This window comes from Chlamydotis macqueenii, chromosome 2 (genome assembly GCF_036417535.1).
Source record: "Chlamydotis macqueenii isolate bChlMac1 chromosome 2, bChlMac1.mat, whole genome shotgun sequence".
Taxonomy (NCBI): domain Eukaryota; kingdom Metazoa; phylum Chordata; class Aves; order Otidiformes; family Otididae; genus Chlamydotis; species Chlamydotis macqueenii.
In genome coordinates this window covers 50857202-50878489 of record NC_141557.1, presented here as the reverse complement: position 1 = coordinate 50878489, position 21288 = coordinate 50857202, and the positions used below count along the sequence as shown (strand labels likewise).

General features: G+C 40.7%; 1 protein-coding gene across 6 annotated transcripts in view; it reads right to left on the bottom strand.

Annotated features, from left to right (window-relative positions):
• ELMO1 (engulfment and cell motility 1) overlaps positions 1-21288 on the bottom strand; it is a 317094-nt gene that overhangs the window by 5062 nt on the left and 290744 nt on the right. For all 6 annotated transcript variants that reach the window (XM_086742954.1, XM_086742955.1, XM_086742953.1 and 3 more), the window contains 4 exons: positions 18318-18430; positions 10292-10399; positions 6596-6678; positions 769-846 (listed from right to left, as the gene is read on the bottom strand). In XM_086742954.1, the coding sequence (XP_086599080.1) occupies positions 769-846; positions 6596-6678; positions 10292-10399; positions 18318-18430 (382 nt within the window). The remainder of the gene's footprint in view (positions 1-768; positions 847-6595; positions 6679-10291; positions 10400-18317; positions 18431-21288) is intronic.

Sequence of the window (21288 nt, the reverse complement as noted above, 5' to 3'; positions counted from 1 at the left end):
CACACAATTAGGTAAATTAGTTCCATCACCTTCCAAACTCAATGATATTGTCTATTTCCTTGTGTTTCCAAGTAAGACAAGGAAGCAGGGAGGCAGCTGTCATTCTGCTTTGCCATTGCAAAACAACCCCCTGTGGACAGGCAACAGGGAGGAGGACCTTCTGTGATCACCTGTCCTGAATGGTCTTAAGCAATGTGAAACTAAGAATAAGTGCATATGCTATTCTGGAGAACACACATCTTTGGCTGAAACTGAGATCCAACAATGGTATAACCTCCCCTGATTATGTTGGCATCATCAAGGTGAGCTGAGGATGGCAATGATTCTTTAAGAGCCTGGCTTCAGTGTTGAACTAAAGTGAACACACAGCAAAAATCCTCTGGGGTAGACCAGACTAGGAGAAATCTTTACTACACGAGGAACTGGTGAGCAAGGTCTATGGAAATTGTGAGGTCTGCCTAAGCTTGCCTTTTTCTTACTTACGGTTCATATTTCAGTACGGCTTAGAAATACTGATCTTGAACTTGGATCCCAATGTGCTCTATGATGCACAAATGCAAAACATGTTCCTTCTGTGGCTCAGGATATGCATGAAAATTGCAGAAGGTCTTGCAATAATCCCTTTGCTTTCAGTTTGTTGTGAGACCTGACACATGGACCTGCACTCTGTGCCAGGATGACCATTCTTATGTTCTTATAAAGCTGGCTGCCGCCATAAAGCAACTAAGAGGGCTCCAAAGAAGTTTCAATACTCTGAACGTGACTTACCTCATGCTTGTCTGGAGCAATGAAATTCAACTGGCCGCATGAGTCATACAATATAGAGAAAGCAAGCTCTAGCACCTCCTGGAGCAATACAAAGAAACATAGATTAGTGCTGCATGAGAGAGATACTAGTTCAGGTCTGTCTTTCTTTCCTACCACTTATTCCCTGAAACAAGTGGAAAAATAGGTTATGGTACTCTCCTGCCTGGCCAAAGCTGCAGCACTCCCAGACCACTGCAACAGGCTGGCACAGCAAGAACCCCACCACAGATGCTTCAGTCAAGACAAACTCACTCCCTTCAATGCTGACTGTAGCTCACTTGGTCATGGATTACTTCAGCATTTGAGTTTAGATTTGAGCTAGGCAATGGCAAGGACTAAAATCAGTGTAACCCATAACAGGACACTTGGCAAAAAACTCTTCAAGAAGACACACTGTTTTTTCCATTTGTATAGATTAAACTTGCAAAATTCTGCAAGGTTTGATTCCCTGCGTCAAAAATCTTGCAAGGACAGTTAATCTCCTAGTATATACTTATGCTGTCTTCACCGCTGGAAATACATTAAATTATTCATTCTCAAGAGATTTCTGTCATTGTGTCTCTGTTTGAACCAGAATGAGCACTCAAACTGAACTACCTGGGTTACTTAGTTATAAAGACCCACATAAATCTTGGGAAAGCAAAAAATTATCTTCTTTTTTCCTCCTCAGCATTGAAGCTGGAATTTTCAAGGTGCAAAAATGAATACGTTAAGCATGGACTTTCCCTAGAAGTCACCTAGACCACGGCTCCTGTGGGAAAACCCAACCAATCTGAATAAATAATGAACTTTCACCAGCCATCAGTGAACACATAAAGATGTTGTGTGATCATGCCTACTGCACAGATCGCTACAAGCGCTGTTACAAGGATTTCACAACCTATAAGCTAGCTGATATGGATGTAACAACTCTGTGGAAAAAAGACCCGGCTACAGAGGAGAGTGCTGACTTCCAGCTTCTTTGATCTGTATCGTATGTCCTGTTCTTTTCTCCTCTTGGCTTCCTGAGCCCTGAAATACTGATCACCCTTGCTGACTCTCAGCTGACCACAGTCCCTACGCTGCCAGCAGTGACAAGAGCATGGCTTCTTAGATTTGCTATGCTAAGTTTTAAAAAGGAAGAATTGATTGCGGGGACTGCACCTTATACATTGCTCTAGATGTCTACCCTGATCTCCTGGTCCAAAACAGACGTACTTTGGATTTCACTAAGGGTTATTTAATTTTTAAACTTGTGTGATGAAGAGCAGAGTCTGACTTGCAGAACTTGCAATCCTTATCCACAATCTTGGATGATCAGACATCAGGCTTCTTGTGGGAAATGCTCTTGGTTTCCTTGAGCTTAGTTATTAGATGCAACTTGCTGTATTGCCAGGCCACAGGAGACAAGTCTGTGTTAAATCCCCAAGGAAGCTGCAGATACTAATACTGCTGTGGCACTCAGCAAACAAATGGCTCACAGCTCACATAACCTTTCTGTGTTTTAGGCATGTCTCTCAGCCACCCCTTATTAAGAGTGATGTCCCTCATTACAGAAACAAATCTCTCTCTGTCCACACAAACCTAGCATTACCTCCTCACAGAGCGTTATAAATTACTGACAGAACATGCCAGGTCATGCAACTGAGGCTGTGAAATAAAATGTATCATCACAAAAAGGGCTTGTACTGCTCTGGTATGATGTTGCTGAATTTCATGAATGTCAGCAACAATCCCATAGGCCTGGCCCCTGAAAATGTGTCCTTTGAGAACTTCCAAGGGACTGAAGTTTTTGTTCATCTCAAAGAAAGGAAAAGGACAGAAAATCCCTGCCTGAAAGAAGAATATCCTATGGATCCATGGGTTTGCTCATTCCCAGTCAGGCAGAGAATGAGAAAGCGTTAAATTTCAGGCACCGAGCTTCCCTTTATGGGGGAAAGTGGGAGCTTGGCAGCCCTGGCTCTGGTTCGGTTTCTTCGCTGGCTGCTCTGGAGACTAAAGGCTCAGGAATTACAGCTTCCAGGGGCCAGCATCTCTGTTGTCTCAAGAATAGCAAACTGTCAAGGAAAATGGAAGCCTAAGGAGCTGGAGTTGCTAGCTAGTCCTCTACAGTGACGGTGGTCTCAGTGGTGGAGGTGGCTGACTTGTCAGGCATTCCCATCTGGTTTTGTTATGCTCCCATCAAGGACAGGTGATTTTGAAGAACTGGCAATTCCTAAAGGAAAACTGGTCAGTCTTTATCAGCCATCTGTGGTTTTCTCCTCTCTCTTCTGTCCTATTTCTCAACCCTTCTTGAAATCATTTTCCACTCCAGGCTTTTCCACCTGTTTCTCTTTCCCTCTGGTCTTTTTTCTCTCCCATTTCTCCCAACCTGCTCCTTCTCTCTTTCTTCTGCTTTCCTCCTCCCCCACCTCAGTCTGCTGAACTCACTCCCTTGTCACTCCTGCCCCTGCACATCTCAGACCTCTGCCCTTCCCTAGATGCTTGTCAAAGGTATTGGGATACACGACGTGCTTCTCTTTTGACCTTCACTGAAAACAGGGAACAAGAGACTCTGTACCTGCTGGCTGGACACTTACCAGTCCCTGGTTTCAACTCTGCAGGAAAGCTGTTGCAGGTGGTATGAGGAGAAGCTTGCTCTCCCAAGCCCAGAGCTTCTCTCTCCTCCAGTCTCTGCTGGCCCCTCACATGGGCCAGAGACAAACTATTTTTGATGAACAAGCGTTTTAGGTGCCTATGGCTGAATGATCCCATGCAGCTGGAATGACCTCACTATTCTCTGCCTGCTCTGTCATCAACAGCATCAAAACAATCACGTCTTTGCTGAAGGCTGAGACCACAGCCATGTTAAGTTTGCCTGCCAGAACCAGAACCAGAAGATCCCACCCAGGGAACTCTCTATACATGTAGCCGCAGGGAACTTGTCAACCAACATGAAATAAAAGAGAAGAGAAGCTGCAGATGAGGAGTAGAAGGAAGTGAGTAGAATCATCTCTGCTGACTAAAAAGGCACCAAGCCTGAAGCCTGCCAAGTCAGCAAACAAAAGGCGGTAGAAGAACACTTAGAAACACAAGGCAATGTTTTTTTCTTTCCAAATTCTTCTCTCATGCTTTTCTTTTTGAAGGCTCCAAAACCCGATATATTTCATTTCCTTGAAATTCTTTAATATTACTAGAGAGCCAGAAATGAGGACTTTAAAATTAAACCCAATTTAAAAACACAAGCAAGATGAAAAACAATGGATTCAGATCTGGTCCCATCAAGTTGTTTCAGCTTCATATGCACGCAAATTCCAATTCAGTATAACTCTTATTTATTTCTAAATGGTCCCACTGGAAGAATAACAGCCATGTGCTGGCAAATGAAGAGATGATAAAGATTTTGTTATGTACATGCTGCTGGTTCCAGCTATGTTCATAGCAGTGGCATTCTGCCATTCAATTTTCTTTTCTGTCAATGAATAAACACTAAGGTGGTTGTTACGTATGTACAAGGAAAGCACAGGATTAAAAGGCCTCCTAAAAAATATATCACCAATTGCGAAATTTCAAGAAGTGAAAGATTTCATACACCAAACTCAGCCAAACTGCATTCTGTGTCTGGCATGCCTTTTTTAACTTTCATTTCATTGTACATGTTAGCTTGGTACTCCGCAAACAATTATGTGTTATTCCTATGATGTCAGTTAAGTAGTTGCAATATTGTGCATGACAGTTTGATTGGGATGACAACTATTTTCACAAATTCTATGATTCCCAGGGAAAAAAAACAAGGAATCAAGGAAACAAAATAATAAAAAACCAACACCAAACCACCACAATGGAAATAGTAAAAACACAAAAATTATTATTTTTTTTCCAATGAGGGTGGTCAAATGCCAGAACAGGTTGTCCAGAGAGGTGGCAGATGCCCCATCCCTGGAAACATGTAAGGCCAGGTTGGACGTGGCTCTGAGCAACCTGATCTGTTGAAGGTGTCTCTGCTCCTTGCAGGAGGGTTGGACTGGGTGACCTTTAAAGGTCCCTGCCAACTCAGACTGTTCTATGATATGATTCTGTGATTATTGCCTGGGTTACAAACGGAATTCTCCAGCCATAGATGCAGCCATGCTACCTGCCATCTCCTGATCCTCCCATGCTCCACCAGCAGTTTTATGTCAGTCCAAAGCAATTTTACATGAGAAAATGGGGCTATGCTGATAGCTGAGGACAAACTGACATGCAGCATTGCGATTTAGCATTAAATACTATCTAGACGTTACTGCTCCAAAGACGACACATTTCCATCACTGCCACCCACTGCTTTCCTTCTTCCTGTCTTTCCTTTCTGTGTGGACATATGAGTGCTAAGACAAGGAAGCACTAAAAATACTTTACATGCATCATATAAATGCCCCAGCCAAATGCTGCTAGTGACTCAGCTGTAACATGAGGTAGGAGATGTAGGCAATCTATTGTGTGCATGTGTGTTAGTGCCCTGATTCAGAAAATCAACAAGGAAATATACTCCTGGGATATTTTTTCTGGCTTAGCTTGACTTTTTTATTTCCAACCATGTAAAGTCAATGCTGAAAGGAGACGATGGTATCGTGACAGACCTAAAGCAACTTGTGTGTATGAGAAACACATGCGAAGAATACTTGAGATGCTCTGAGTATAGCTAAGGAAAGAGAAGTTGCAGCTATGAAGCTGCAACAGTTGCGTGACATAGTTTTTTGACAGTGCCTTTTCATTTTCTATGGTTCCTATTAGAACTGGGTTTTTTTTCCCCAGTATTTATTTGAGCACTAAATACATGTATTTTATTTTTAAAGTGCTGAAGCAGGAACTCTTAACTTCACTATTTTGTGCATCAAAATATCTTTCTAGTTGGATCCAAAATTTCTGTTTCAAGTAACTAGAAAATCTGATTCAAACCCTCTGATCTGGTTCCCAGACCTCAGAGTGCTGTTTTAAGTCAGATTGAATATCATTAGAGTCTTACTCCTTCTCATAAGGTCAAACAGCATGACCTGATGGAAATCTTGTGAACACACCTCATGCGCTATGGTATGAAGACCTTCACCACTAAAGATGTCAGACTTCGCTAGTAACTCAATTTCTTCTCACTGTTGTGGCAGTTCTTACTAACAAAAACTCTGCAAGATTCTGGCACTGATCAATTTGATTCCTAATGTCGGTTTACAGCTTTTGATGTGAAACTCTGAAAGGTAGCATGAATCTACTTAAGCTGACCCTTGTCTCCCACATATTTTTTTTCCCAAATGAGCTGCTGAACATATCCTTATCCACCTCATGAATTGCCTAGCATTTACCTTACATCCTTTTGTTGGCAGTTGTTTTTCTACCTGACTGGACCTGAAGTTATCATCAGCTGGACATTAATTGTGATTTTGGCATGTGCCAGCATTCACTGAATGTGAGCTCATCAGAAAATACAACTGGAACAAAGTAGTTATTTATCAGAGACAATACAGGAGTAGGAGTAGGTACCAACAGTCATTGCTGCTCTGCTCTGTAGCAGCAGTCAAAATTGCTTTGCTTTAGAGGTAGAAGACATCACTACTAAAAACTATACCAATGCGCTCTGGGCATATCACCATGCACACCTGCCATGAAATCTGAGTAATGGGGGGTAGGCTGTCCTATTAATTTAACTCATATCATCTGAGGTGAAAACAAAGCGTGTGTGCATACACAGAAAGGTGGCAGGCTGGAATGAAAAATACCTGTGTTACTTCAGGGAAGGTCGAGTCGACAGGCTTTGTATTTTGTAGGGCGTGCGTTTGTAACAATTTGAGAACCATACCTTGTTTTGTTTAAGAGCTCCCTTCTCCTTCATGTGAGGGCAGTCTTTCCCAGTCACAACAGCTTTTATATCTGCCACTGGCACTGCATTAAAAAGAAACAAAAGCAAAAACCAGAAAATGAGTTATAACCAAGGTGTGTAAGAGCTACAGAGTCTAACAGGAGGCAAGACTAATGTGTTCAAATTGCCACCTCCTCTGCTATTTCCAGCCTGTTGTAAGAAATAAAACTGGAACAAAACAACTGATATAGGAATGAGGGAGTATTGACAAAACTTGAGACATTTGGATAAAAATCTGAGTATTCTTTTCTTGCCTGTTGAGACTACTCTAGGTAAGAGTGTTTCACACAGATGTGTACCCATGTCTGAACAGTTTGTATGTGTACTCATGTACATAGAAAATGTATATGGTTCTCTGCCTTATTAATGTAATATGCCTGTTCTGTTGTTGCTCTTTGCTAGGCATCCAGCTAAAGTCTCTGCTGGAGAGAGGATGCTGGGTGAGTTGGACCTTGACCTCACTCAAGGTTAATGCCTGTATGAATTTTTCAAATAGTTTTTTATTTCACTTCCATCAGCAGTTAGTCACTTTCTGGTATTAACAGGAACTAAGGCTTGCAACAACCCATTCCAATTGCTTTAAAATGTGAAATGATCAGAAATAATTCAGGAAAAGAAGAAAGGTAAGAAAAAACTACTGAAAGCTGCTGCCACTCAGATTCACTCACTGAGTGAGGTCACTAAAACACAAAGACGAATTTCTCTCAGTTTCAAGTGGAAGTCAATTCTCCAACAGTAATTACATTATGGAGAATCCATATACTCCACAATATAATATGGCCAGTGAGTGACAGTTTCTACAGTCTATAAATAATCCATTATCCTTGTGGCTGCGGAAAAGCGTAATATACGTAGAATAGCATAATCATCTAAAAATCTGTTACTGCCCAGTTCTTTACAAATTCTAATGGTAATAGTGGAGAGGAGAAATGGGTTCTCCTTCTAAGGGTACAGCAACACTATGTATTTTATTACAGATTACCTCAGCACTATGGTCAAATGGATAGCATGGGATTTAATTGACATTTTTAAAGGACTTTCTTTGCATGGAAAACTAAAAGAAATTGAAGTTATTTGGCCCTTCAGTACTCAACCTCTCCTGCTTTTAGTCTCAGCATTTCATGCTGTGGCCCTGCCAACTTTTTATGTCTCTGAAACTACTCTACTTTTTGGCCAAGAAGAGATACTATTTTTGAGCAGACAGAGTGAGCTAGGATGAACTAGGAAGTAAAGGAGATATTTGATGGCAACTATGGAGGAAAGTCTTCTTAAGAAGAAGGAGTTCCCGCCATTTGCTGAAGATGCCTACAAAAACAATTTCTCTGTTTGCATAAGGTAGGGTTTTCTCAGGTTAGATCTCTCAACCAAGAACAGTTTTTTCCAGGTTTCATATGCTTGATCTTGTTATCTGGAATGCAGTTACTATGGGAGATCACAGACTGATTTGACATCCTGATCTTTATTTATCTAGAACCTAGATATTTCCTGCTTTGGAAAAACAGAATCAAAGACTTCAAATGGTATCAGAAGCTGACTACAAGATGCTGGAGGGTGTGAGCACAGATGTGATGTGCTCACAGCAGATAAAGCCCTGAGAAAGAGGGCAGCCATTTTCTGTGCCAGCTGGAGTCTACACAGCTTGCTAACTCTGCCAGCCTGAAGAGAGAGGTGACATTCACAGAGTGAAAAGGTTAAAAATCCCCACATTTATTTTTTTGAGATAGACACCAGTTATACAAACTTGGCAAGGAGTACAGAAAATGCCCTATGCTGCTTCTCTTGGTCCTCCACTTTATTACCCACCTATTCTCTTTCATCTGTTGACCTGCTCCCAAATGCCGACAATCATCATATTCAAACCTTAATACTTCAAAATCCAATATAAGTCTATACAAAGAACACGAGAATATTTCTGGAAAATGTTCTGTAAAATTCCCAAGCCAGTTTGGCCTGACACATTTTGAACAATAGTGCCACTTTATAATCTTGTATCTTGCAATATTCTCAACTCTGTTTAATTAAACTCTAATGTGGATGGCACTCATATCCTTCATTGCCTGAAAACCTGAGATACTGATGAAATAACCCTGTCTTTCTCAAACTGCATCAGTATCTGCTCTGCCAGCAGGCACGTGCAGGGAACACGTGAGCCCAGTGGTTCCTAAAGTAGGAGCCTTCTGTCCCCATAGGATCCTGACATTCCCTGAGTAGGCTCAAGAGCCTGTGGAAAATGCAAACACAAGATGAAGCTTGCAGTCAAGGTCAGGGATTTGAGCATAGAAGTGTGCTCAAAGCAAACAAATCTAGGAACTGCTGGTCTCATAACTGTGCCTGCAGTTCGAGTGTGACCTTCATTCCTCTTCTGTGATTCTGACAGTACTGTTAACATTCAAGGGCTATAACTCTAAGCCTTGTCCAGAAAAACAGCCTCTTCCAGTGCCAATGCAGCAGTGTGAATCCTCGTCCTACATTCTGCCAAACTGCAGTAAGAGTGTGAAATATCCTGTACGGCAATGGAAACAAGGGAACGTGACTGCTAACTGCCAGGGCTCCAGCATCAAACAGGCTCTTCCTCCTTCCCTCCCTGACTGTGTCTGAGCGTACTTAGAAATTCTAAAAGGTGCTGTCTGGAGATAGGTTGGGGGAGATGAAAAGAGAAACAATTCTTTGTTTTACTAAAATACAGGAGAGCTTCAATCACTGATTTTCTCCTTTCTCAGTTTTCAAGCCGGAGAAATTTCCAGTGTCTGAAAAATAAGTCTTCCTAAAATTCCATGAAAGAAGTGGAGCTACCAACTGGAATACTTGTACAAGCGTGTCTAATTTAATACTGTCAAGAATGACATTTGTTACTAATGGAGGTTCAGAAAAGAACAAAAAGAAATGATTCCTTATTCACTGCTTGATTTCTTGGAGTCACTTTCTGGTGACAGAACTGCACTGGTAATTATCTCAGTCATCGCTAAAAACTCTCCCAGGATTGCAAGTCAAACGACTACAACTCATATTGAAGGACTAAGAAGAAATTTTCACAAGAGTATCATTTTCTGAAGGGCTCCAAAATTACTTTTGGCCATAAAAAATATCCTGATAAATCCACTGGTAGGAGTTGTCACAAAGGTATGTCCTTTCCCAGTTGGGAACACAGTAACTGTGAGGTCCTCTCAATACTGTTTACAGCAATGTGTCATCTTTAAGTCCACTCTCCATGATAATGAAAAAGACCTCTGCCTGCCCTAGATTTACCTTTCAGTCACTAGACTGTTTGCCACAGAAGAAACATCTGTCTACATGGACAGGAAGTGCTTCTGAAGATGACCAAGTACTTTTATTTGACATCTGCAGTCAGATAAGCAATGAAAATAAACTGTGTTCCTCCCCACGAAAAGCATCACATTTCCAAGCTGAATGAAATTATAAACTCATTGGAAAGCTGAGCTCAGTCCTTATACACACTTGCCAGTGTGTATAAACCAGGACAGCGGTGTTTGAACGCAGGAGGAAATGTCCTCTGCTCTCTGTCTCCAACAAAAGAGCTGTTGATCATGTCCTGTGTTAAGAGAAACCTTATACAAGTTATAAAGAGGAATTAGCATAAAAGAAGCAAAAGCAGCACAATCCTTGTGCATGACTTACGTTTATCTTGCAAGGAATCATGGGGGACTTCTCCTTGGGGACTTTCTTCCAAGTCTCCATAGTGCAAGACCTTGTGATTAGGTGAAAGTCGACAATACCAAAATTTGTCTGTTAAAAGAAATGCATTAAACAAGGTCACTGATGTATCTTCACGAGCATTATCAGGAGTGTAGGAGAAAGCTTACTCAAATGAGGCACTACAGGGAAGGATTGCCTTTTTTTCTTTCAAAAGAAGGAATGTGTGGGGTGTATGGAAAGTAAGACAGGGACTTTGCTCAGTAATTTTACTTGATTAAATGAAGCCAGCACTAATATATCATTTTTATATTTATTTATCACTGGCTCCAAAAATAAATACTAGCAAGAAACAATTGGCTTAGTTTTACATGATATTACATACTCTTATGGCCAGAAGACTGGCTAAGTAACCACTGCTTTGAGCGCTCACTATGTGAAAACTAAACCCTGCCAGCTGTCTTGTGTGGGACACCCAAAACCTGATACATCTGAAACATCCCATACTTCATGAAAATTATGGCTCATGTCTTTTTATAGACATGGGAGAACACCTCCATATTTATCGAAGAGACTGGACATAACTAACATGCAAAAACTTAAAAAGCAGACGTTAAGTCCCTTCTCCTGCAGATAACTCAGTGCTTTGCATGGTCACAAATACATAGGTGACCATGCAGTCCCATTCCATTTTGCAGTTTACCCCTTTCTAGGAGATGTATATTTACATCTCCTGCCACTTCCTGCTTCGTTGGGTATAATTCTACCTTAACAATATTTGTTAAAATTTGCTCCTGTGAAGAACATCAGCTTTGCAGAGCCGGGCCACCATGCTACCTAGTGTGCAAGGGTGGTGCTTGCCAATTCCCTTTCTGAAATGGCAAGAGCGAGGCTACTTTCCCTTGTCGGAGCACTTTCTGTTTAATAAATAGATCACAGAATGTTAAGCTGTCAAGAATACAATCTTGTTACACCCAAGCTATAAACCTCCAAACGCTCAGAGCAAGGCTAGATATTAAAATGCCACTGGAGAGGGCAGAGGGCTTCTCTGCCTCTGTGCTACTCTCATTGCCAGCAGTGCTGATGCTGTGCCAAGCAGCAGCCGAAGGGACAATTTAGAGGAAATGTTAGCATTGACACTGCCCCACAGTGCTGCAATCACCAGGCACAAACGGAACCAGAGTTTGGTAAAACGTCGGAGGAGCTGTACAACCACCAAAGCCAGCACGTGTGAGCTTGTTTGGGGTGTTAGCAAAGGAAGGACTTCCAGGCTCTGTTAGTAAAATATTGGCTTCATGGATCCAACTTCTTTCTAAAGGACACTCTCCAGTCCCTTGGCCAGCCATTTAAAATGCAACACAATAAAATACAGATAAAGGCAATTCAGTGTTGAAAGGCAGTAGAGGGCTTCCACATGCCCTTTTAAATTTGTCATGGTGGGTAAAAACGTTTTGGGGCATAAAACCCACTCACTTTCTGAGTGTGTGTCTCCTTCTACGGAAAGGTTTCAAAAGACCTTACAAACTGCTGACAAAGGCTAAACACAGCAATAGGAGAGATTCTGGTGATCTACTTCACAGGCATGTAAAACACTGAAATATTTATGCTAGAGAGCCTGAGATTATGATTTTCTGATGCACACAAAAAGAGCTCCTGAAATATAAGCATCCCTGGACTGTAAGCAGGACATATGATGGTTGCACAGTACGGAGTCAAGAGGAAAACCCCACTTGCATAGCTTTTATAGGGATTTGAAATTAGAGCAAGCAGGAGCCCCCATTCAGTAGAATCTCATCTGAAGACTACACACACAATCAACTCATTGGGGAGTTTGAGTTTGTGTGTCTCAGAAGGACGCATGTGAAACTTTCTAGATTTGTACCTTCTACAAGAAACTCTACCAGGACCATTTCAAAACCTGATGCTTAAAAAATATTCCCCATTGACTGACCATCGTGCCTCTTACCTATCTGAAGAAATGCCCCTACTAACTGCAGGAGGAGGCTCTCATGTCCAGCTTTAACTACAACCCCCATTGCTTATGAGACTGTAGAAATAAATACATCTTTCTAAGATTACAACAATCATGTTTTCCTAATAAAAGCCAACACGGTCTCACTTCTTTCTCAATAACTTGGCCAAGAATATGGTGTAACTGAAAAAAAAAGATAATATTAATTCCTTTCAGTTTAGCAGAAATGGGGCTGGTGTTGTTAGTGAGGGTTTGAAAAAGGTTTCCTTAACCTCCTCATGGTTATAGTATTTTGGTAGCCTTGCTCCTATTTCAATCCCTGGCTCCAATAATAAAAGAGTGAAAAAGCCTTCAGTGAAAATGCCTTTATTTTGTTTTCAGGAAGGGGTGGGTTTGATAAACCTAGCTCTGAAGGCTTGTGAGCCTTTTACAGTAATTCCCCATAACCCAAGGTTAATGAAAAAACTAATAGCCATAGACTGTAGCTTGAAGCACGTCCAGCCAATTCTCCTGTGGGCTCACTAATAACTGCTGTTGCACCACAGCTTTGCTGTCAAGAAGAAAACCCTTAAATGAAACCTACAAATGGAACTAACGAGGTTCCCTCAGCCACAGCCACTGAACGACTGCACTGGCCAGGCTGAGGAGGGCAATCAGCATGTTAGTGATGGGAAGCGATCCTTGCTCCTACAACCACCTCAGCCTTACCAGCTGGGGTGGTTTTTTCAGCTGTACATGATGTTACAAACAGTTTATCAGACAATATCCCACTTACGTGAGATCTCAGTGCCTGGAAGGGGAACAGTTTTAAATGGGATGCATGCTATTTAACTGTAGTGCAGGTGCTGAACACAATTTTATTGGAAAAGTAGTGTACAAAATAATGCTGCAGTCAAAAATTATATGAAATTGCTTCCACTGACAACAGGGGTGAAGAAACCTTAATTACTGAACAGCACATGGGAAGTGGCCAGCATTAGTTTCAGTTTTAAACTGATAAACAAAAAAAAAAGGAAGGAAAAAAAAAAAAAAAAGCTCTTTACTACCATGATTAGAAAGTGATGTTTGTAAAACAAAATAAAACTACTGTCCAAACCCTCCAGAGCTGTTAAACTCAAGTACACAGAGCTGAAGTGCCACAAGAGGCTTTAAAGATGGGACAGGCATTTCTCAATAGACTCCGTACTCCACATCTGGCAGACCAGTGTGTATGCGCACAGCTGGAACGGGGCAACTGTTTGTTCAGAAAGGAGTTTGTTTTGGTTTTAGGCACAGACTTACGAATTTGCCCCACATCCTAAGTCCCTTATATGAGCTACAACTGCCTCTGTAAAACTCCTCAGAGCAAGCAGCTGTAGGGAGGGCAGTTGCTAACCACAGTCTTTAGAGACAACGTGGGCATCGTAATTTTCAGGCACTACATCATCTAGACTTTCCGGTGAGTCCTTATGTCTTTTAGCTCATTGACCACTGATGCAATAAAATTAAGGTTCTAGAGAATCTTTTTTGGGAAACTGAATTAGTAATTCTGGTTTTTATCTTGAAAATGTTTCATGGAAATTGTTCTGATTTTCAGATAACTGCTAGAGCAGCCAGTGGTTTAAATATATCACAGCACATTGTTAAAGATTATAGATGAGGTTAAAAAAAAATATATCCCAAATAACAAAATCAGCTACAATTTGGCTAGAAGAGCAATACTCAAAACTGTGACCAAATAGTAGGGCACAGAACATTTTGCTGATGAGCCAGAGTGCTTGGCCATTCACATAGTGTATTTCCAAGTGCTTTAATGGCCAGTGACTCATATGCCCTTAACAACACTATTCCAGGTAAAGAAGTGCCGTGGTTAGTACAGAAATGCTCTATAGTTAGATTCTGGGGAGAAAATAGCTCAGATATTCACAGACAAAAGTCTGGAAATACACATTTAATCCCAAGATATGTTCCACATTACTAAAGAAGTTTTTTGGTCAAAGAAAGTCTTCCTCACGGATTTAGCCACAGAAACACACTTTTAAATATAACAGCGAAAACATAAGTATTTGTGTAGATTTTAGATGTATGCACGTGGACTCACCCTTTTTCTTTCTTTGTGTTGTCTTTCTCTAATACAACTGTAGTGACACTTTTTCACTCTAACTGGTCTTAACTGCTTAGATGAAAGTCAGCAAGCCCTGCAAATGACAGGCAAATAACTGATCTGTGGCAATGCTGAAGGCGTATCTGGTTAACTGATTCCTCTCAGCAAGTCATGCATTCACAGAATCTTATTTTTTACGGGACTACAGAGCATGGAATGGAGTAGCAGTAGCAAAGAGGCTTGGTAGAAAAAAGACAAAGTGTGTGTTCTTGTTCAGAAGTGAGTTACTTATCCTAGCAAGAGATGGAAAACCTGTCTTCACTTGATTTTTTTTTTTTTTGTTTTAATTTAAGCTTTCTCTTTCCAGGTTACTTCCATGGTGTCTTGTGTCTTTAATTTAATGGTGTGTATCACCAGGCTTTCCTTCCCTTCCAAAAATTACTGTTCAAGAAACCTCGTATTTGGCTGCAACATTGCAAAACCACTTCAATAACATGCAATTTCTCTATAATCTTTATGAAGCTAAAAAGGGAATTTGTTTCCAAGAGTGCACCCAGAAACATAAACTACAGATATAGCAGATCACAGCATCAGAAGTATCTATTATCCTCAATAAAATGCCTTTATCTGCTACTTAGCTCTACTGGAAATAATAACTTTTGGGGTTGTAAAGTGCTTTGCAGGCTTTTGCTTTTGTCTTCTCCCTTCTCTTTTAGGAATTAACTAAGGGAGGAGAAAGCTGAAGAGGTCTGTATGTCAGCTGATGTCCACAGCTAAGGAACAAAGTGGGGATTTGCAAAGCTTCATGATCTGCTGCTGAACAACGACCAGAAGGGCAGGCTAGATTTTGCTGTTTCATTTCCAACTTACTAAGCATGCTTAATAAAAACAGGAGTTAGTGCTGCAGTTCTCCTATGAAATCTTGCAAGGGAAAGGCCATGTATTATTTGAAAGTGCTAAGGATCCTGCTGGAACAACAAAGACATTTCTGAATTGTGGCTACTGAGAGATTGTGCTGATATGACAATCCTGTGCTCAAACACAAAAGGCAAGGATCTGACTACAGATACTTCACAGTATAATCTTCAGTATCTCCCCCCAATGAATTACCTGTTGGATTGGAGGCTTTGCAATGTCAAGTATATATAAAAGTGTTTCACCTCTTCTCAAAAGGCCCTAAGAGGCTGTATACTCCCTGCTCATTTTTTTGTAAGTCAATTTTTTCAACTTACTGTGACTAACCATGTGTGTCCTACCACATGTTCAAACAAGAGACTTAACAGAAGTTTGCTCTGGGTCTTTATAATGGAATAATGCCTGTTAATTATTTTTTAAATGAGCAATTTAATGCTTTCAGCTTCAGCTTTCCTGTGAAGGGCATGCTCAGGTTCTTCTTGTACAATCTGTAGATCTGTGACACTGGCTCCACGATTGTTTCAAGGGAAAAAAAGAATCATAGGAATGGTAAAAGAAGCAGTATACATACTAAAGTAAACCACCTACCTGATCTTACTGCTTTTACAGGTAGGTTGCCACATAACAAGCAAATCTCAATGCCTCACAGCACTCTCAATTTCTGTTTCAGCTCCATGTCAACCTGGAAGGACCACAGCCCTTTGAGGGCCTTGGTAATGCTCCATGGCAAGTAAATTCAGTTGGAGCAGCAAGCAGGTGACAGAGCTCCTGAACCTCCAGGTAGCACAGGGCACATGTACACGGAGGTGGGTTAGGGGAGAGGAGATGGGGAGGTGAGGTAAGGCTGACAGAGGACACACTCAGGAATTTGGGACTTGTGCTATTTGTATCAGGACATCCAGAGGAATTGTCTGAAAGCGTGACTGTCCTGATGTTTAGTATCACTGGTCCTCCAATCACCTCATCTCTTAGTTCTTGACATCACGACAGCCTTGGTCTTACAACTTGCTCTGCTTAGGGTACAGGAGACCCTGAAGGATAAAGACTGATTTCAAGACAGATGCGTCTGCTTTGTGCCAGCTGCCACTATTTCCTATTTGCACTATGCCAGCCACTGTACATACCTAAAAAAGGTTCCCAATTGAATGGCTTATACGCCAAACATGCTTGTGTTTACAAACCATACTTTGCTTCTTCATTAGATCACACAGTGTTAGATCTCACTGAGTTTAGTGGCCTCATGCATCACCATCATCTGTCACCTCCCTTCCTGTCTCCCTCTTAGGGGGATAACTTACATTTCTGTTTCAGTGAATACAGGGAGTCTAACATAAAGCACACACAACTCTTAAGGGCATGCAGAAACATGCCCTTCTAAATCAGCTTGTATCTGACAAAACTCAACATACTTCAGAGAAGATCAAGTTCTTTGAGGCATGCTCGCATATTTTATTTGTTTCCAAAGAATCGTGAACTTTTTTGGCCCTGTGTAAATATGATATCAAAGCAATTAATCTGGTGGCCTATAAAATTCACTCCAAGGCATGATACATAGCAACCTTCTCAACCGTGGACCACAAGATTACGTCGATTTTTTTTTTTTTTAACTTCAACTCTACTCAAATAAGTTGAACTAATTTATATCCCCTAATGCTCTTCATCCTACAAATAATGAACTAACAACAGTGTCAAATAAAATAAACAGCCTATCTTCCTCTTGGAGATCTGCCAAAAGAAGAACATTTGCCACAAACCCTGCTCCTTCCCTAGAATTTCAGTCATTTGGATCAAGGCTCTGAGAGAAATAAAATAAACAACCCTCACTACTGACAGCCAAACCAAACTATGCATTACTTTAGCTGCTTCCACTCCGTGAATATGCTGCTGAAGGGAGAACACGTATCATGCCTCCCTATGAAATCAATATAGAAAGTCATGGTGGAATATTAATGCTCTTTCCCTATGCTCTGCGCAGTGGGCTTCATAGGAGTTTGTAGGCTTGACAGAAAGAATATAAAGCTGCATCACATTTTTCTGCAACTCAGCCCTTCAATAAAGGCTTTGAAATTTTCCAAAATAACCTCCTACACTAAGGAAAATTGCCTCCTTGTTTCTAAGGAAGAAGCCACTGCAGTGATACTTCTCTCTGTGAAGAAAGCAGCTTCCCCCAATTGATTTGAAGGTGTCAAATATTGGTCTTCAACAGTTCTTGCTTTTAGTTTTTGTAGCGTTCTAATTTGTATTGTATTTACAGTGCAAAACAAATGGCAATCTGAATCCTGACAAAATAAGGGTTTTAAAGGGAAATTTTTGGATACAAATTCTAATTAATCTGCTGAATTTACACTAGGTCTCCCATACTTTTTTCCAGAGAAATAAGCATGCCTCTCTGAGGAGAAAAGAGACATAGAGAGTTTGACTGTATAAAATAAGCTCATTGCACTGAGCAATGACTCATAGGATTGGGAAAATAATCTTCTCATGTCAATCAAGTATTCATCTGAAGGTATACAAATTACTGATCTAAGTGCTTTTTAAAAGTCTATTTAAACACCATAATATATTTAATGTATATGGTGATATAAGACAAAAACCAAGGACAGGCAGTACTAGAAGGAGGGGTGGAGAATGAGCTCATCGCATATACAAAGGTGGTCCAAGTCTGAGAGATTCAAACTCTGGCTACACCAAGTTTCACATGCTATTCCTGCAGAGGCAGAGATTTTGTTTTGAGATGAACAAGAAGCGTGGAAATCCAGGCAGAAATCAAAATACTCAGTTCATGGTGCAAGACTGCTGCTTGAGATTTTTGTCAAATACTGGACTTGTTCCAGATGGTCTGTGTGACGAAGCTAAAACCAGTTCCATGGAAAACCAGGAAATCCTGCAACTGTAACTAGGAGATACTTTCAGATGCCCCCTGGTAAAAGCAGTCAAGACAGCACTACAACCAAGGATCTTGCCAGTAAAAGTAGTATTTGTCACCTCAACTTTTAGATAAAAAGACAATAAAAATCCAGACTAGGTAGGCCGAGTTGTACCTTGCCGACGCCGACTGTTGAGTTTTCTAAAGCAGGTGCCCTCCACAAGTCGATTGAGACGTTGCTGCTTGATCAGTTCTAAGATCTCAGGCTGAATCTTCTCTTTTAGTTCCCTTGGGAAGACAGAAAGTAGGCACTTGTCAAATTCAATCAAAGACCATCCTCTTTCCTCTGAGACAGAGTCTCACAAGATGTTTCTGCAAGGAGTTTGAAGGGGACAATAGTCACAGGCAGGCCCAAGTCAGAATCTAGTCTGCTCCAGAAGAAAAAAAAAACCTTTTTCTTATAGCAAAGAATGGGAGTCAGAATACTTCTGTTGCAGACATCTCCCTGCTGCAACATCAGTGTATGACTCAGGCAAGTCACTTATTTGTTTCTTACTTTACTCATCTACAAATAACGCTTGTTATAATGCATCAACAAGGTTTTTCTGCGGCAATAATGCTCTTTCATCGTAGGAGCACTGTGAAGCTTATTTGAGGGTCTGCCACCCTTTGTTGCACAATCCTCTGCTGGTATACTTTACTCGCACTATTATTTAGGACAACATAAGAAGGCTAAAATAGATTTTGAAGCAATGATAAAGAACAGCAAGCAATGGCAGTAAGTTAAAATGATGACCAGCACTATATGCTTGTTCTTAATTCCAAGCTATTAAATGAATTTATTATTATCAGAATTTTGTGGAAGGCTAGTCCATGACTAGGGATTGCTCAAGGATCAAACTTTACCCTTGCTCAGGAGTGCAGAAATCCACAGTGCATTTAGAAACAATACTATATATCCTTCAGAAAATCAATTTTTTACATCCTACTTTGATAAGAGTTCAGCATATCAAGACCTAGGCAGAAAACATATGCACATAATATTTAAAGTTTGATTTTATACACCATCACATGGATTCACAGATGTCTGAATTCATCAGTTATATCCTCACTTAGATTCATTAAGAATACATAAAAGACAGGTTTAAACATCAACTCGACAGCAAGCCTAGTAAGATTAAAAAATAACCGAAGGTGTAGAGGATTTATAAAATATGAAGTGTGTCAGAACCATAATTTTGCATTGCTGTGCAAATTAGGCAATATCAAAAATCATTCTGTCTGGCAGTATATTCCATTAACCGTCATTAAAAGGAAGCAAAGCTGTGGTATCCCATAGAGACGACAAAAATTTCTCTCTTATTGAAAACTTAAGGAGGGCAGACTCTGCTGATTTCCATGTTCATCTGGACCCTATACTTTTGATCTGCCAGGCCCCCACTGAAACCACTGGAAGTCCTCTGCTAGAAAGATCAGGCCTTTAAACAAAAATGCCATCTTTCCCCCAGGTCTTAATAAAATGGTTGGAATTCTTGATGCATAACCCACTGCAAATTTACAAGCTGTGAAAATCTAGCGGGTCAAAAATCAAGGAAGCATTGTAACTATAGAAACAGGCCACCTTCTGGAAATGTATTATTAGTCCTTTAGGGCAATTTTCAAGCACTGTTGTATTCTCATTGGGAACTAAGATACAAATATGCTGAATGGTTAAATACTGTGATTAAAAGAATTTTGTGCTTGAGTAGATGTCTTCCCTTACTGAGCTGATGAGCTTCCCCATTCCTCAGGTAAGACCTAGGAGGAGGGGATGTGAAGAACAGTGTTAAAACACAGTGTGGATTACTCAGCGGTCCAGGCTGGAGACTAAACCTCCACCTGGACTGCTTTCAAACATTCAAGATTAGTATAAACATCAGTTTGATACTCAGGTAATTTAATTCAGAAATTGGATGCTTATCATTAAATAGGTGTTAAGATATCATAACATCATAGTTATAAGACAGTACTGAAAAAACAAAAATGTATGGATCACCCAGCACATTAACATCTGACTGTTCTCTCATAATACTCCCTCTTCTGTCCTCTAAAGCCCCATCTGTCCTTTGCAAACCAGAGGGAGAGGAGGATTTCTATCCAATCCAAAAATAAACTCTCTGAAGTACTTCACTGTCTAAGGCAGACTTTCCATAGGAGGAAGGGAGGTAGGAAAGAAGGGACACCTTCCGCCACCTTGCTGATTTACTGCAGTCCCTCTATACATGCGTATATTTGCTCTCACAACCGTGAAGATCAGAGGCAGTATTCTGCTGTTTTACAGTCCCCGTACTTAAACACGCAGAGGTTGTCAACACAACTCATTACTCCATGGAGAAACAGTTTTCAGTGGCTTTGGACTTTAGTGACACCCTGTAAGTTCATCCATCCCTTGCCATGATCACCTGCACTTACTGTCCTCAGCAGCTCATCCCAATACATGGTTACTCTGACTTGTGTAGTTTTCAGATATTTTTCAGATACCATGACTCCAGATACATTTTTGCAAGGTGATCCTGCCACTTAGTGCTCCTCACTGTCAAGTTTCTGTTCCACCGCTTCAAAGTGACAGAAATGGGGCAGAACAATCAAACCATGGCACACAGTTAAACAAAAGATGTGCTGCTTTGAATCTTTATCTTTCCTTCAGAAAGTCATCTGAAGGCAAGGGAGTTCAGTTCCTGAGGGTCACTGACTAAAGACAGTAGGGTTAGAAAAAAAAAATAAATCTCTGTACAAGAAATAGGTCTTCCTGCCTAATTTTAAAATCAATTAGGAACAATGAGCTAAAGGAAGATCATAAACGCAAATACGTTTTGTGAAAATTTTATTTATTGTCCTTCAGATGACACTGGCTTAACAGTCTGTGCCTTGTGAAGAGAGAGAGAACAAACTTGGAAAATCTAAGGAGATAGTGGCTTTAAAAATTGCTATTAGTTTCCTGCTGTGTTCCTGTCATGTTAGAATGGCAGAAGTTAGTGGGCTGGTAAGACAGAAGGGTTGAGAGAATCAGACAGTAATATATATGATCACTACTTTTCTGGTCTCACAGGTCTTGGCCCTATACGCAATACTGACATCAGTTATTGCTTTTAAAATAACAGGCCTGA